The following is a 17,864-nucleotide window of genomic DNA, read 5'->3' as shown; positions in this document are numbered from 1 at the left end:
CATTATGTTTTATGATGCTTCTTTTGTCAAGATATAATTCAGCCTCTCAAATCAGTATGTAGTCAGTCCCCACATACTGATTCAACTGATGCTCGAGATTCAGTGACACAGTATAAGCTCACAGCTCACAGAGATTGCCATCTCAATCTAAAGTGTAAAACTGGCTCAGATGAGATGACATACTCACTTTACAGTACATCACTTAAATATCTTACACCCAGTAACTCTCACACTCCTGTGTTGCTGATGCAACAAGTGAACATTTAAATAGAGGTAATTCATGTTAGTATTTACTGTATATCAGTTAGGGGTTAACGTCAGCCTCCGTCTCTGGGCAGTGCCCACCCTGCTCACTGTAAAAGACAGACTTTGTTTGGGACAGAAAGGCCTTGTGAGAGGATGAGTGTATCCGTGCCTGCCAGGGAGAAGACACAAGGCCACTGGCTAAACCCCCGCCTTCCACTCTAGGGGAGAGAACAACAGGAAGGATAACAATAGACATGAAATGACTTGATGTCTTTATCAAATCTTCTTTCCTACTTTGTTGGAAATGTTTTATGAATCAGTAACACGCTATATTATTGCCATCCATTCAACTGATGAATGAAATCAAATCTGTCATCGCTTTTGCTGTCACAATGGGGATGACGTTATGTTTAAATATGCATATTTCACAAAGGTTAGTTGTATAGCTGGTCACTCAGGCCCAGAGTCGAGGGACCAGAGCGGCAGCGGTTGATTTTAATCTCAATAGTCCACCTGAAATATTAACATCACCTGTTACTCTTTCAAGAGGGGTTTTATTTATTTGACGTGTTGGAATGGACATTATTCCTGACAACACACACCAACTTTCAGATGCTGAATATAGACTGAAGCGAAGAGCGGAAGAAGCTGCCCTGAGTCCACAGAGAGAGCAGAGGAGGAGAGAGTGCTATTCAACCATGTAAACGCCAGAACGCCACAGCTGTGAGTGGGATTGGGGGCCACAAGGCAGAGGAAGCACAGAAACTGAATCGAAAGGTCATCTCTGCAACAATAGGACTATACAGGTATGATTTATTTTCTCTCCTTTATAAAAAAAAAATTCATCTCATTCCTCCGATGATTGGAAACGGCTGGAAATGTTGTCACAAGCTCAGTGCCAGATAAATACCAGTGGAAAAACAGATGTCCAGTAAATTATGTTTCCACTTCATCGCATTGGTGTTTTATGTGATTGTATTCATTGATTAACACACACACACACACTGTCTGTGTATCGTATCACTGCATGATGCATAACTGTTGTGTTAGCTCACTAGGATAGGAGTCATAGGCAGGGTCAAGCTTTTAATGATCTCATACTTCATTGAGAGGAGGGAGGGTCTCTCTCTGAATCAGCAGTTTTGTATGAGAGAGAGAGTGAATACTGTATATTGTTTGTTTCCCACGATTCCCGATTCCTCGTGTAAGCAGTTTGCATGCATCTAGATGCACTCAGCATTTTGGCTTTGGCGTTTTTTCCAAAGAACTTTAATTAGATGCCAATCCCAATCTTTGCCTCTGATTGGAACATTTGAACTTAAATATAAAATGTTACCATGTTCTTTTGACATGTTCTGACAGTGGCACTTGATGTTCATTTTATTTAATGCTATTGTGACACTCAAAAACAGTCAAATATTCAAATGCTACAGTGTTGGATGCTAAGCTCATTGGTAATATTGTATTGTCAAAGGCTTCCTCTTCATTGTCATTTTATGACAGTTGACAACTGGTCCATCACTGCCACTGCCTGGACTGTTATTGGAAAACTCAAGAGATATTTAATTTCGTGATAGATAGAAGTCCAAATGAAAATGAAGATTATGATTGCACCTGATGTTGGCTTAAGAATAGTCCTTTGTATATATACACGTTGTATTGTATATGGAGATGGTCGATGCTCTGGAGATGTGTCCCCGTCCCCCCCGACACACACACGCACACACACACTCCCACCACTGATGTAGTGACGACGCTGGGGTCCTCCCACCTGCCATCTGCTCTTACCCAAGCCCTGGGCACACGTGCCAGAGGAGACCCACACACATAGAGACCTCCTTGTCCTCAAAGAGCTGCCTCCCCTCGCGTCTCCCCTAGTTCTACACTGTGCAATCTGGTGCATGGCACTGCTCACTGCTCACTGCTCACTGCCAGCCAGCCAACCAGATAGCCAGGCCAGTCTAATGCATGGGAAGAAAAGGGCATGCCAGGAGCCAAGTGGCTCAACATACTTTTCTGCTTTTGTTTCCTTTGTGAAGCGACTCGAGTTCTGTTTCAATCATTACAGGGGGGGGGACGGGGGGGGGACAGCGGGGACAGCGGGGGGCAGACTAGTACAAGTGCCTGAGCATACACAGTCCAGTTGTGTTGTAATCACTCAGAGACGAGTGTGATAATGTCAGAATCTCAATGGGCTACATCATGGTCAGAGTTATGTATTAGCTCTACTAATAACATTAATAAGAATGTCTAAACCAGGAGATGCAGTCAACGTGGCTTTACTGTTCAACATACATGTAACACAACACTGTGCACACATTGTACCCAGGTAACACTGACAACATAAAGCAGTGCCTTCATTATGTGTGTATACCACATACATAACAGTCAGAGTTCTTGTTTACAATCTCTCTCCAAGAGGGTTTCAGAAACCCTACATATTGTACAATCGGTTGCAGGATATTTCTTTCTAAACACCAAAGCTGAAAAACATCGGTTTTTAGTCAGTTTATTCTAAAGAGGCTTCAGTGATGACCTTGGTCCTCCATGTGACAAGTTGTACAGCATAAAGCCTTTTAATTCCTCAGATTTTCACAATTCATTAAATTCAATTAATTTTCATCTTGCTCTCACCATAATAGGTGTTTATCTATTTTACCATTGGACATAGTTGAATAGTTGAATGCAGTCAGTGCTGTGTTGTACAGTGTACAGTATGGCTGTGTATCTGGATTCTTAGCCGCCCACTTGGGTCAAAACTATGTGGAGAGGCCTGAGACGGCTTTTGTCTCCCACGGCGAGGGCCTCTACTTGGTCCTGTGCTGTTTCTAGAAAAGAAAAGCTTTTCTCTTCCCCGAGGGGTCCTCAGCTGAATGGCAATGGCCTTTGCCCTTTCTGAGGATGTCTGTCTGAATAGCTGTCTTTGGCTGCACTGTACCAGACCCGTCAGCAATACTGTATAAAAGGAAAAATGCTGATTAACTACATTTTGGGTTTGTGGGTGGTTGTTTTTTTTGTCGTATTTGCAATCCATTTAATTTGGTTGCAGGATTAATGCCTCATAAAACCATATAGCAAAGATTAAAAACTGTCAAAACAGATATAATACAGTCTGCAAAACACGTCTGAATGTAAAAAAGCAGATCAGGCAGTAAACAGATAATGTCTTCATCAGTCATATTTGTAAACAGCCTTTGTGAGAAGGTCATATGACAAAGTTTTGCTGTCGCATGTAAAATTCATACGAGACACAAACATTCCATTCATCCTCTGTTCCGTAGTTCTCAACCATCAACAATAAGGCCCACATCATTGATGTCATCATAACCAAAAAGAATGTGAAATGTGTGGAATATGGGCTGTCTCGTGTTGCCACTGACTATTTCTGTGCTACTGATATATCCCGAAGGTCAGAGTGGGACTGCAACAAAGTTAAAACATTGTCTGAACACAGCTTTGAGGTAATGTCTAACTCTTCCTGACTCACATTGTCATCATCAGATACTGAGTCAGCGGACTAGGTTGTGACATCCAGCACCCTCTTTTTATGCAAATGATGTCATGGCCGACCCTCTGGAACCTCTGGCTGATTTGCCTCAGTCATAGCATTCTTAAGTCGTCTTCCATCACCAAACTGTTTTTTTTCTCATTGATGAGACACATCCAAGAGACACATTTCATTGAACCAGTGTGAATGTACATTATGTGTTTGTCACTGCAGTCTTGTGTTTGTGTGTCATTGTGATGGTCTTTGATAGTGACACGTTAAAGAGAGAGAGAGAGAGAGAGAGAGAGAGAGAGAAAGAGAGAGAAAGAGAGAGAAAGAGATGGCTTGGCAAGTAGAGAATGTGGGTGAGAAGGGGCCGTGAGGAGATCATTAATAATTCATGAGCTGGGTGGGCAGAGAGCAAGTGGCAGTGACAGACAGAAGCTCTATTACTGTCTGTCCACTCTACTCTGGCTCTTTAGCGTCCTGCTATTTGATTGCCCAAGGAATTAATCAGTTTATGGACATTTGATTTGTGGATAAATATATAATAATAATAATAATATTTAGAAGTTATCGATCCACTGGAGAGTCATGGTGATGGGGAAGAGTGATCCCTGATTGGACATTTCCTGAAGGATTGTACATGTGAAAGGTAGAGTAATATTAATGTTAAAATCAGCTGGGAATGAAAGGTAATTACAACATTACTACCACACAGTATAGGGGCAATTTAAGGTGTTTTGAAGTGTATTCAGTTTTTAAAATTGACTTTTGAATCTTTTTATATCTTACTTTTCCATTGATTGAAATCAGGCCTCTGGACATTCCTGTCTGATGTTAATTCAGAAGTACCATTTGATATTGTTTTTTTTGGGGGGGTACGGTATTCTCTAATCTATCAAACTCTGGCCTGATAATACCTTATCGGCTACTTTTGTTTGCCTCAAACTGTGGAAAAGTTTTGTGGGATGGAGGTTCATTTTTCAGAATGGCATAGGCTTGAGACTGGAGTTGAGCCCCAGGCTTGTGTTGGTGGATCTATTGTGTGAAACAATGACAAAGAGACTATGTTAGAGTGTGTGACACTGCAATTGGAAGAGTGGGACTAAGATAAATCATCGCCTTGTTGGGGACTGCATGGCATTTCAATTTGTGGTGGAAATTGTATTACAAAACAATATTGTTCCCTTAAATTTCCTGAAAAGTATATCGCTTAATCGATTGTTTCCACCATCCAATACTGTAGATAAGGACATTTGGCAGATCAACAGGATTGCTGGAGGCCCTTCGCAGTAGAGATGGGGACACTGGCAAAATCCACTTTATTGCTGCTTTTATGGCAAAGTCTGTCTGCTGTTGAAATCCCACTGGAAAGTAAGTCAATCAAACCGTAATGGTTGCTCGATGATATGAGTCCTGTTCATGTACTGTTCAGTTCCTGATCCTAATGTGCTACGGTGATTTATTTTGAATTCTCAACCTTGCAGTCAGACAGCCTCCAACCATTATAAAACAGTCTGTGAAGGATCACATCGTGGACCCCAAAGACACCATGGTTATAGAGTGTGAGGCCAGAGGCAACCCCCATCCCATGTAAGAACTGAGACATACTTAGCATGCTCTGTACTGTTTTAAAGCACACTTTAAAGTACACTTCTATGTACAAGAGTAACCCTACAGTACATAATCAAAAGTGCTACGAAAGCTCTTGTACTGTATGACCCTGATCGTCATTGTCAATAAATAAGTGTAAAATAAATGTTTTGCTTCACACTTTTAATTATTTGAACACATTCAATTCAAGTTTTTCCTGGAGGCGTAATGGGAAGTACTTCAACGTGGCTCGGGACCCTCAGGCGTCCATGCGCAGGCGCTCTGGGACACTGGACATCTATGCCTGGAACGAACCAGAAGACTATGAGGGGGAGTATCAGTGCATCGCTTCCAACGAGTACGGCTCTGCATACTCAAACAAGGTCCAACTACGCCTGTTGAGTAAGCTGTCAATCTATTGTTATAAGACCTGTACATCCCAGAGACACAGGCCTTCCACCTGACAGGCATAATCAAGACAAGACTTACGTTTTTTTTGTAAGAAGAGTTTGGTCCATGTTGTTGGAAGCGTAAATGCTAAGCAGGATCCTTACAACGGCCCGACTCTGACGTCACCCTATTGAAGTTGAGATTTAAAATGGTTCAGGTAAGGGTTACGTTTTGGGTTTGGTAAGGGCTATGGTTATGGTTAATAAGGTTAGGGTTTAGGGTACAGTAGGGTCGTCCTAAGGATCCCACTTAGCATCTACACTGTTTGAAGTTCCTCCTTCTAACCTGGTATGGCTCTATGTCCATGTCAGGGGCCCCGCTCTGGCCCAGAGAGGTGCTGGAGCCAGTAGTGGTGAGTGTTGGTCTCTCTCTGGTCCTCTCCTGCAACCCTCATCCTGGCCCGCCCAAACCTGAAACCTACTGGATGACCAGCTGTGAGTACCTCCTAATCTCACATCATTAGAACATCACGCCAACTGTCAGTGTGTGTAATACCTAGACGAGTCCCATTGTCTAGGTATTAAGAGTCCCATCAAAACCAAACCGTACAAAGAAGTATTTCACATCTGGAAAAGCAAGCAATAAGCAGGCAGCATAGATAGATAGAAAATTCCAAGCATAATTTCACCAGGATATTTAAGCACCTAATATTGTATTTCAGGTTCATTTGCCAGACCTTTCAACTGGCCTCACCAGGCTCCTGTCCCTACCATGCTGCCTGTGCAGCCGGACCGCAGGGTGTCCATGGGGGTAAATGGAGACCTGTACTTCTCCAACGTCTTGATCAATGACTCTGCCACCGACTACTGCTGCAACGCTCGCTTCCCCTACAAAAATATCATCCAACAGAAGAGGCCTGTCATTGTCAAAGTCCTAACAAGTGAGTTTTCCCACTTGTTACGCACGCACGCACGCAGGCACGCACGCACGCACGCACGCACGCACACACGCACACTGTCAGTACTGTCACAAAAACAACGTGGAATATGGTCACCAGAGCTGATACATACAGTGCCCTGTGTAAGTAATGGGACAGTGAAGCATGTTTTCTTCTTTTGGCTCTACTCCAAAAGTCAAAAGTTTGGATTTTAAACCAAACAATTACTATGAAGTTAAAGTAGATTCAGTATTCTCAGCTTTTATTTGATGGTATTTGTGTACATATTGATTTCACCATTCAGAAATGGTGGTTATGATTTGGAGGCATTTGCTTGCACTCGAGCAGACAAGATGTTTCTGTACACTTCAGAATACATTCTGCTGCCGTCAGCAGTTATAATCATCAATTAGAAAAGTTAGTAAGTTCTAGTGGCAGCTATACATGCCCAAACCCCCTGCCCCATGTTTCACAGATGCAGTGGTATGCTGTAAATCTTGGGCAGATCCTTTTTTCTCCAAACTCTTGGGAGTGTAGAGCCAAAAGAAGAAAAATTGCTTCACTGTCCCATTACTTCGGCAGGGCACGGTACATTGTGTAAGTATTACATTTCAGTAATGTGCATCGGAAGGCAAGGGATGTTACGCCAATTTGCCGGTACTAATCGACCCTCCTTATTAAACAGTTCCATCAAACAGTGGCTCTGCCCCCTCTTTGCTCAAAGCTGTGTGTTTTTAGTCATCACGCTAAGCATACTTATGGACGACACATTGTTTTATTTCAGACTATCCCTAAAATGACTGATCATGACTTAGTGCAGTGGTGAGTGTGTGCTCTGCTCTTTTTCTTTTTCATTTTGTATACAACCAATAAGTCACACCACCTCTTCTTTAACCCCTCTGACCCCTCTTTCTAACATTGACCTGCCCGGACAAAATGTGTTCTGACTCCTGTTGGTTTAGGTAAAGGAAGGTATGATACAATCACCTATGGCTATAGTAACAACGGTCAATCCCCCACCACCATGTGCATAGCCTATGTATTTGAACAGCTATTGGAACGTGGAAATATATACAGTATATTGAAGGTGAGACAATCCTCTTTCTCCTGGATGATTAAAGTCAACTCTGAGTGGCCTGCTGCGTTTCCCCCCACAGCCCGCATGGTGGCAGAGGCCGCGCCCACCCTCCTCTCCCCCACTGGCTCGTCCAGCTCCCAGATGGTCCTGCAGGGGGAGGAGCTGCTGCTGGAGTGCATCGCTGCTGGAGTGTGAGTAGTCTCAGGGCCCCCTTTTACCAGGTTTTGCATGTGCAAAACCTGGTAAGATTGGGGCAAAGTTGGCCATCTTTACCCATTTTAAGAACAAGCAAAAGAGTGGTGCTTTCTTTACTTCTCAATTATCAATCACAGGGTACAGGGTACTAACACATCCTACTCAAGTGCTCCCCTAGAGGACACTCTAATAGTGCACTCAATACAATGCTATTCAAGCAAATGTAATTCAGGATATAACACCATATAAAGGTAGTGTCACGTAACTGGTCAAATTGCCCTGTAATGACCATTCTGGTATGTTTTATTTTTTTACCATATTAGTCCAACTCCTCACATCACATGGACCAAAGACGGAGAGGAACTGTCAATGACGAACATGAAGGTGAAGAACTTCAACAAGATGATACAAATCCCTAAGGCCTCGTTTGAGGATGTGGGTGAATACCTCTGCACTGCCACCAACAAGATTGGATATATCGAACACACAATAACTGTCCGAGTCAAAGGTTAGACTCCCCTTCAACGTCTTTCCATCACACCAGCATACAGACAGTATACTGTAGGGATGACATACTGTATTCAGGATATGAACTCTTACATTTATCTTTGACCTGAACTTGACGTTTCACGAATTCATTCACTATTAGAGGTAATAGCCCATTTGCTATAAACCATCTGTGTGTGTGTGTGTGTGTGTGTGTGTGTGTGTGTGTAGTTTATTGTTAATACGTTTTTGCAGAACTGATATTGTGGTATGTTTTTATGCTAACTAGAGCCTCTTATTTGACAGCGGCTCCGTTCTGGTTGGAGAAGCCCACTGACCTGGTGCTGTCCCCAGAGGCCAACGGACAATTAGTGTGTAGCTCTGATGGCATCCCCCGGCCCACTATACGCTGGTTCATCAACGGAGAGCCAATCGAAAGTAAGCACCTACTACACCCTGTTTTTGGTAATTCTGTAAAGTACAGTACCACGCTTCATCTTACTTACGAAGACAGATAAACTGTGGCCCGATATCCACATTTGCATATGACTTCCTCCTTTTATAAATGTTTCCTTTGAGCAATTGACTTCTGCTGGGTCATAAATCCCACTCGCTACACATACTACACAGTATGAAAAAGGTGTATTGGCGACTCACACTTCTTAGTATGCTAGTGTGGATTATGGAAGAGTCACAGTATTTTCCTTCTCCATCTCCTCGCTCCAGCTGCCACTCCGGCCCCTAACAGGCAATTGTCAGGGGATACGCTGATCTTCCGTTCAGTGAACGTTGGGAACACCGCTGTCTACCAATGCAACGCCTCAAACCAGTATGGCTACCTACTAGCCAACGCCTTCGTCAACGTTCTGCGTAAGATACCTCATTATTCTGGAAAAAATGTATTAAGGCAGGATGATAATGTTTACCAAGGATTCATTGAAGATTATATGGATTCATTTTGAAATATATAATACAAAACATATCATACCATTTCATGTCTGTCTTCTTTGTACATGTGTGAACTCTAACCTAGCAATTACTGTGGTTCTCTGTTTGTGTAGATGCAACGCCCCGTATACTTGGGCCCAAGAATGAGCTGATCAAGGTCATCGAGAGCCGCCGCTCCCTCCTGGACTGTCGCTACTTCGGCTCCCCTGTACCTGAGATGCGCTGGTGAGGGCAGGTTTATGATGTTCTTCCCCAAAGGCTGCTTTGATTAATACCTCATCTGATTATAATAATTGTGTGTGTGTGTGTGTGTGTGTACTCTGTGTGTGTGTGTGTGTGTGTGTGTGTGTGTGTGTGTGTGTGTGTGTGTGTGTGTGTGTGTGTGTGTGTGTGTACTCAGGACGAAGTATGGAGTGGGTTCTCTGGAAGGGAGTCGCTTTAGAATCCACAGCAATGGGACACTGGAGATCAGACAGACTCGCATGGATGACCAGGGGACGTATGTGTGTATAGTCAGCAACATCGCAGGAAGGGATGAAAACCAGGTCAAATTAGAGGTCAAAGGTGAATTCCCAATAGGATCTTTACAACAACTTTCACAACATCTGCATGAAGTTCTAGGCTCGTGCTGTAGATGATTTGGTATATCTACTCTTTTTTTCAGAGCCCACCAAAATCATTCAACGGCCAAGTAATCAGAGAGTTCTCCGCGGGGCCGACATTCGTTTTGAGTGTAAGGTGAAACATGACGTCACCCTCGCCATGACAACCACCTGGATGAAGAACAAACAGTTCCTCATCATTGGCTGGAGGTGAGCCTTCTCACTTAATGCCACGTAATCTTTACACTATCTGCAATATCAGGTGATTTTTTTCACTACTGTTTTTCCACATGTGATTTTTCATATACTGATTGTACTCGCTTCCTGGTGTCACCAGTAGCATTTCCTGTTTGTGATCTTCAGGATTTCATTGGATGAATCATCTCTTGTGATCACCAACGTCAACAAAGGTGACCAGGGCAACTATACCTGCATCATAAAGACTGAGATGGATCAGAACACTGGCTCTGCCCGCCTTATGGTGATGGGTATGACACACACACACACAAGCACACACACACACACGCACACAGGCGTGCACACACACACAGTCTCTTCCATAGAAAATATAACCTGATAGTTTAAAACATAGATGTTGTGCATTGCAGAAACCACATTTCATGATATGACTGCTGATGATTCTATCAATTTATGTTAATCACATTCAATTATCATAATCATCAATTGACTTCCGTTCCACCCAGACCGTCCGGAGCCCCCCACTAACCTGGAGTTATCAGACCCGTTTGAGCGCAGCGTGAGGCTCACCTGGGTCCCTGGAGACAGCAACCACAGCCCCATCAAAGGTAGCCGCCTTTAGTTCGCCAAATAACCAATAACATGGTTTACTACTAACCTTGGATCGACCCCAGGCCATTATTAAATATCTATGGGTTGTTGTTGGTTAGTTTTTGCAGCCTCTGGCTGTAGCATTGGCATATGCAGTATGTCTGTGAGTAATTCTAATTAGTGCCCTCTTCGTTGTTGTTGTTGTGGTTGTTTTTTTTATCACAGAATACCTGGTGCAGTATGATGAAGATGACTGGTTGCCTGGCAAATGGAGAAACCTGTCAACCTACCCTGGAAACCTCAACTCTGTCATCTTGCAACTCTCACCGTTCATCAACTATGAGTTCCGGGTCATCGCCATCAATGCCATCGGGGCCGGTCGGCCCAGTCGCCCGTCCACGCGCTTCCAGACCAGTGGTGCACGTGGGTTAGATGTTTGTGGCGTTGACTGAGTTTTTTGAGTGCCGTTTTTTGTCTGGTTAATGATGTGGATGTGGATATGGAAATTTCTCTTTGCTTTCATGAATTGTTTTGGGCTGCAGTACCCACTGACAGTGAGAGGATGTCATGTTCCCAACGAAAGACTATGATGTTTACAATGAATGTTGTTGTCTTGCTATGCTCAGCTCCTGATGCCATTCCGAAGAACATTAGGGGAGTGGGCAGTTGGAGAAATAACATGGAAATCAGCTGGGAGGTGATCCACTTTTAAAGCTATTATGTTCAAGAGATAAAGTCTGTTCTAGTAACTTGAGTCAAATATCGACTGACTGTCATGATGTAGAACAGTGGTACTCCATTCTGGTCCTGGAGAGCTGCAATGGGTCCATGTTTTTGTTCCAGCCTACTGCTTGCACACCGAATTTAACTAATCAACTGACCAAAAGCCTGCAGCACTGCAGCTCTCCAGGACCAGGATTGGATATCACTGGTGTAGAATGTGATTTTAATGAATGAATGTCTCAAATTGGGGAACAGCCACTGAACAACCGAGAGTGGAACGGGCCCCACCTGAAGTACCTGGTGTGGTGGCGGAGGAGAGATTCCCGGGAAGAGTGGAAGAACGGCACCACTAAGTGGCTGAGATACTACATCTATGACACCGACACCTTCACACCCTACGAGATCAAGGTCCAGGCGGTCAATGACTTTGGTCTGGGCCCAGAGTCCGCTGTGGTTGTCGGCTACTCTGGGGAAGACCGTGAGTACCATCAAGCTAAAACATAAGAGACCCATTTTAGTGATCAACATTTTTGGGGGGGAGGGGGGAGGAAGGTTGGTGATTTTGTACTAAAACGCAAACATGGCAGAAATAATCAACATAACAAACACCAGCACTTAACACTTAACACCCTTGTTCTTGGTCCTCTCTGTGTTTCCCAGGTCCACTGGATGCCCCCATCAACCTGCGGGTGACCAAGATAGAGAGTACCAGGGTGAACGTCCATTGGGACCCCGTGCCTCGCAGCTCCCTCATGGGTGAACTGAAGGAGTACAAGGTCAGACTACTGTGAACCGGGGCCGCGTCGGGGGGGGGGAATGGTCTACTAAATGGTCTACTGATGTGTTACTGAATAATTTCTGGCTTCCAATTCACTGCCATTGTTAGTCATAGAGGAGCAGTGGACTTAGAGAAGTACACTTGACACAATGATCAAGTGTGCTACATGCACAGTGTGTCCACCTATTGTACAGTACATGCTTATTCTGTATCATCTTCTCCCAGGTGTACTTCTGGAGAGACAGTAGCCAGCTCAGGTGGCTGAGCGTCAGCAGGGCTATGAAGTCAAAGGCCTTCCCGGCCACGGGCCCTCGACTCTCTGGTGTCCTGCCAGGCCTCATCCCCTACAGCAACTACAGGATGTACATAGTGGTAGCCAACAACCGCTACGAAGGCCCTGCCAGTAACACCATTCAGTTCTCAACGCCAGAGGGAGGTAAGGGAGCCTCACAAGGTGATGTGTCAATATTAGATAGAACATGACTCACTTATTTCCTGACCAGGACAAAGTGGTGAAAAAACCCTGGATGTTTTCGTGCTCAGGTCACATGAGCAGGAAGAGATCCTGCCTGCATGGCCCTAATCATGACACCCAAAAAACATTTCCTGTCAGTTCTGTGTCTATAGCCAAGTGGAATCATAATGTTTATTCCCAGATGTGTGCCTTTTGTCCACTGATCTAGTTTCTGCCTGCCTGTCTGTCTGTCTGTCTGTCTGTCTGTCTGTCTGTCTGTCTGTCTGCCTGCCTGCCTGCCTGCCTGCCTGCCTGCCTGCCTGATTGTCTGTTTGTCTGTCTGTCTGTCTGTCTGTCTGTCTGTCTGTCTGTCTGTCTGTAGTTCCATCTGCTCCCAGATCCTTCAGAATCCTGCAGAGACATTTGGAGACTATCTATGTGGACTGGGACACGCCTGCAGAGCCCAATGGCATCATCACTGGATACACTCTCAAATACCAGACAGGTACAGTAGACTTACTCATCAGAGAGGGTGAGCTAAATGACCCCATCAGAGGGTACCTCAGGCACCTGTCTCAAAACTCAGACATCCTTATGGCTCATTGAGGTGTGTACTCTCCACAGTAAATGCAACCCGGGGGGAGGAACTGCGTGTTGAGGAATTCCCCCCAAACGTGACAAGTTTTGCTGTTCGCCGATATGACCGGTACACTCGCTACAGATTCTCCCTGGCAGCCCAGACTAAGCTGGGGATAGGAGAGTGGTACACAGAGGAATCACCTCATTATACCACTGAAGGTACAGTGGGATAACAAGCCATGAAAACGGCCACGTCTACAGATTTCATAGTGCTATTAATCATGAAGATCCAGGATGCTTTGTAATCATTTGTGTGTTTGTGTGTGTGTGTGTGTGTGTGTGTGTGTGTGTGTGTGTGTGTGTGTGTGTGTGTGTCTCTGTGTGTGTGTCTCTGTGTTTGTGTGTGTGTGTGCGTGCGTGTTTACATACAGTGAATGCTCGGGAGCAGGTGGACCTCTCCACACAGGGCTGGCTCATTGGTGTGATGTGTGCTGTTGCTCTCATCATCCTCATCCTGCTTGTAGTCTGCTTTATTAAGAGGAGCCGAGGGGGAAAGTACCCAGGTATTGTAGGCTCTGCCCTCTACACTTACCTGTTTACAGGTGAGGTTCTATTTGCTTGTGTTACATGACAAAAGGTGTTCTATTGGATTCAGATCCGGTGACTGGAAATGCCACTGTAGACCACTGAACTCATTGTCATGTTCATGAAACCAGTTTGAGATGACTTTTGCTTTGTGACATGGTGCATTATCATGCTGGAAGTAGCCATTAGAAGATGGGTAAATTGTGGCCATGAAGGGATGCACATGGTCAGCAACAATACTCAAATAGGCTGTGGCATTTAAGCGATGATTGATTGGTATTAACGGGCCCAAAGTGTGCCAAGAAAACATTCCCCACACCATTACACCACCTCCACCATGAGAAGGTGTACAGGCGTTCCTAATAAAGTGCTCAGTGAGTGGATTTGCTTGTGTTACATGACAGAATATTTAATTTTCAGTACGGGACAAGAAAGACGTTCCAATGGAGGCAGTAGATGACAAAGATCAGGAGGGTTCATTTGACTATCGGTAAGTACTGCAACAGGGTTAGGGTTAGGGTTAGGGTTAACCGAGAGAGGTTAACCGTTAACAGAGAAAGAATCTGAATCTTATGCCAGTGAAGGAGGCTCAAGTACATATCTGGATCTCAGATCTTAGTTAAGTGTCTACAACATACCAGAGGAAGTTCAGTGATCTACAGTCATAAGGAAATACTGTATAATATTATTGCATGGTAATAATACTGAACTGTGAGAAATGTCATCCCATTTCCTAACAGCACCATTGTTAGCATTGTCATTGTCAAGTATAATGATAATGGTACAGTAACACTTCACTCTAACTTTGCTCTCTACCTGTGTAGTAACATTGTTATTACTAAAGTGTCACCACATGGGTGGAGAGCAACAATATGAAGTTTTACCTAATATTGTCATTATTCCTGATAACTCCCCAATTCTGTCCATTTTCTGGCAATTTTAATCAAAATTTTTCCTCCGAATTTTCATCCTTGTTCTTTTTGCATTGGACTACTGAAGGTCACTTGAAAGGTATGAACAGACTAAACAGTGACACATTGACACTATTCACACCATTTCTACAGCATTATTCTGCATGTTTTTTTAACTTTTATATTATCTTTATACTTATTATTGATAACCTGATAAACTGTTTCTCTGAGCCACTATAGAAAATATTCAGAAAAGTGTATTTCCAGTATCTATTTCCAGACATTGCCGAAGGATGGTTTAAGTGTTACGATTAAAGAGTCAAACATTAGAGATTCCATTTTACAGCAATGTTTTGCACTGCAACTCTCACACATATACGCCTGTTTCAATGTTTCAGGATAGCCCGTGTGTCAACCCTTCCCTATAGCAGACGGTAGGTAACACTGTTGTGAAAGCATTGTTAGATGAACTTTAGTGAGGGAAAATGTTCAGTTATAACATATAATAACCCAGACTGGTCACACTTTGTCATTACATAAATTAAGCTGGTGTTGTTCGGAATATCGGTCCAGGGCTTTTTGAAAGGCTAGCAGCAGGCCCTCAGGAGCATAGCCTCTGATACAGTGCCATGCGTAAGTAATGGGACAGTGAAGCATTTCTTCTTCTTTTGGCTCTACACTCCAAAAGTTGGGATTTGTTTGGAAATCAAACAATTACTATAGGGCATAAGAGCGCTGTCAATGTATAGTATTGATTCTAGGCTTTGCGTTTGCATCTGCTATTGATTTCTGTCAACATGAGGACCAAAGAGGTGTCAATGAAAGTAAAGGAAGCCATTATTAGGCTGGGAAAAAAAGCCAATAGAATCATAGCCAGCCGTTTAGTAGCGTGGCCTCTGAAATATCCTTCCCCTTGTTCCAGGGATGATGAGAGCAAGCACGTCCAGAGAGGCCAGGCGGCGGTGGAGACCATGATGAAGCGGTCGGACAGTGACGACGGCAGCCTGCTGGACTACGGCGAGGGAGGGGAGATCCAGTTCAACGAGGACGGCTCCTTCATTGGCCAGTATGACGGCATCAGGAAGGACAGGGATGAGAGGGATGAGTACAGCCACAGTGAGAGTCTGGAGGCCCACTCCCCCATGAGCCCCATCTACTCATTTGCATAACCTGCCTCCACAACAACTCTACTGTAGCACTCAGCTAGCCTAGCAGAAGCCCTATGAACTATTGCACTGGATGTGCCCAGTCTGTATCCCCTGTGAATGCCAACTACACACAGGTTTCAGTATAACCCTCCACAACAACTCCACTGTAGCACTGAGCTAGCCTAGAAGAATCCCTGAACAAGTGTGTAATTGACCAGACGGGCCTACTCTGAATCCCCTGTGAATGCCATCTACACCAGGGGAGGCTGGTGAAGGTAGAAATCGGAGGACGGGCTCACTGTAACGCATGGAATGTATGTACGTGTTTGATACCATTCCTCACTCCATTCCATGCATCACAATGAACCTGTTCTCCGATTTCTACCTCCACCTGCCTCCACTGACACTCGTAAAACCTTCCACAACAGCTCGGGATCAGGAATGTCTATATTGGTGCAATATTCAACCAGTACCCCCTTTGGACTACTGAATACCACTAACCTAAGGACATACTCTATGTGCTTCCAAGCAAACCAACCGTCTTCTCTTCAATCCAGGCACGTAAGATGTTGAAGCCTTCAATAACTTTTGCTAGTGTTCTTCTGGCTATGCATCGACATTGGGGTGGCAAATGCAATACAGCAGCAATTGAACCAGAAAATGAGAGAGCAAATACACATCAAATACACAGCAAGTACATGGCATGTTATGAGTACTCGCTTTTCCACATGTCTGTGGCGTCGGTGATCTGTTTATCTTCGTGTGTTCATGTGTGTAATATTTGTACTAACGGAGAGAGGTTTTGTCTGCACATCAACCAGAGGGAAAGAAGTTGATGATACAGCAAGTTTATCATGTTGATAAAAGCAGTGACATTGTTAAAAGGCCATTTTATGTTTCAAGTTCCAATTGGCAGATGCCTCTGAATAATATGATGAGTACAATGGTAGAAAATAGACCTACTGGAGTTTCATTCTCCTTAATTTACTCCATTTTACTCCCAAACTCAATGGTTTAACATGGATACAATTGCAAGGACTCTGTTATCTCCCCCTGGTGGCAGTAGATCGTATAACCACCTTGAGCTCTGTCTGCACCCCCAATCAATGTCTCTGTTACCATCTACTGTGCCTTGTTTGCTTCTGCACACCTTTTTATATGAGGAGTTTGTATTATATTTATGTAATGAGTTGTAAATGCTACTGTATGCTAAGTTCAAGGTTAACAGTATCGGTTCTACAGTATAACTCCAATGCATAGCTTAGCATGGCATTACGACATGATGGAATGAAGCATTTATAATTTATACAGCATTATTTTCTTGAGTTTACTATGTGGAATCACAAATCATCTATATTTTTTCTTTCTGTTATAATTTCATGACTGTAATGTGATCCATGTTATTTTGACATTAATAACTGTTGCCGATGCGCTCTATTATCTCGGTCACCTAATGAAAAGATAAAAGGATAAATAAACTGCTCTAATGTGTTATTTTATAGGATTATGGTTTATGTTATGGACCATATCTCAGAGTCGAATTAGTTGCTTTTCATCGATTACACAGTACAACAAATATAATTATCGGTATTATTATAATAATTACAATTGATTGAATTAATTTCGTGCATCATTCGTTTCCCAACCCTAAAAGATAACGGGAGGAAATTGCTCTAAGCCTTCATCAGTTTATACCATGTGTAAATAATGATGAAAGTACAGCACGGCAAGGCGTTGGTTCATCCTGTTCCCTGTGATACGGTGGAGGATAATAAACCTGGAGGCTGACAGAGGCCATAAAGGAGGCACGAAGAAAGGCACAGGCAGCCACGGAGATTTCACTGTAAAACATTTGACCCTAACACCCAGACACATCTAATCTTTATGTAACAGGTTATTGTACACTTAGTTCACTAATGATAATGTTGTTAT

At 43.7% G+C, this 17,864-nt stretch overlaps 1 protein-coding gene across 1 annotated transcript; it reads left to right on the top strand.

The window, feature by feature from the left end:
- Window positions 1–5,034: 5,034 nt before the first annotated feature.
- On the top strand, window positions 5,035–15,953 carry nfascb (neurofascin homolog (chicken) b; the record flags this gene model as incomplete). Its single annotated transcript, XM_083674675.1, has 25 exons — window positions 5,035–5,110; window positions 5,224–5,329; window positions 5,541–5,731; window positions 6,091–6,213; window positions 6,441–6,659; window positions 7,814–7,925; window positions 8,253–8,437; window positions 8,722–8,853; window positions 9,142–9,285; window positions 9,477–9,588; window positions 9,764–9,927; window positions 10,028–10,175; window positions 10,329–10,453; window positions 10,670–10,771; window positions 10,980–11,177; window positions 11,381–11,451; window positions 11,733–11,955; window positions 12,138–12,253; window positions 12,481–12,691; window positions 13,092–13,214; window positions 13,334–13,507; window positions 13,720–13,851; window positions 14,294–14,363; window positions 15,183–15,218; window positions 15,707–15,953. 25 exons carry the CDS (start codon window positions 5,035–5,037, stop codon window positions 15,951–15,953), a joined length of 3,540 nt encoding a protein of 1,179 aa, XP_083530801.1.
- Window positions 15,954–17,864: the final 1,911 nt, after the last annotated feature.

The sequence above is a fragment of the Argentina silus genome, assembly GCF_951799395.1.
Source record: "Argentina silus genome assembly, chromosome: 8".
Taxonomy (NCBI): domain Eukaryota; kingdom Metazoa; phylum Chordata; class Actinopteri; order Argentiniformes; family Argentinidae; genus Argentina; species Argentina silus.
This window is presented reverse-complemented; position numbering and strand designations above follow the sequence as displayed.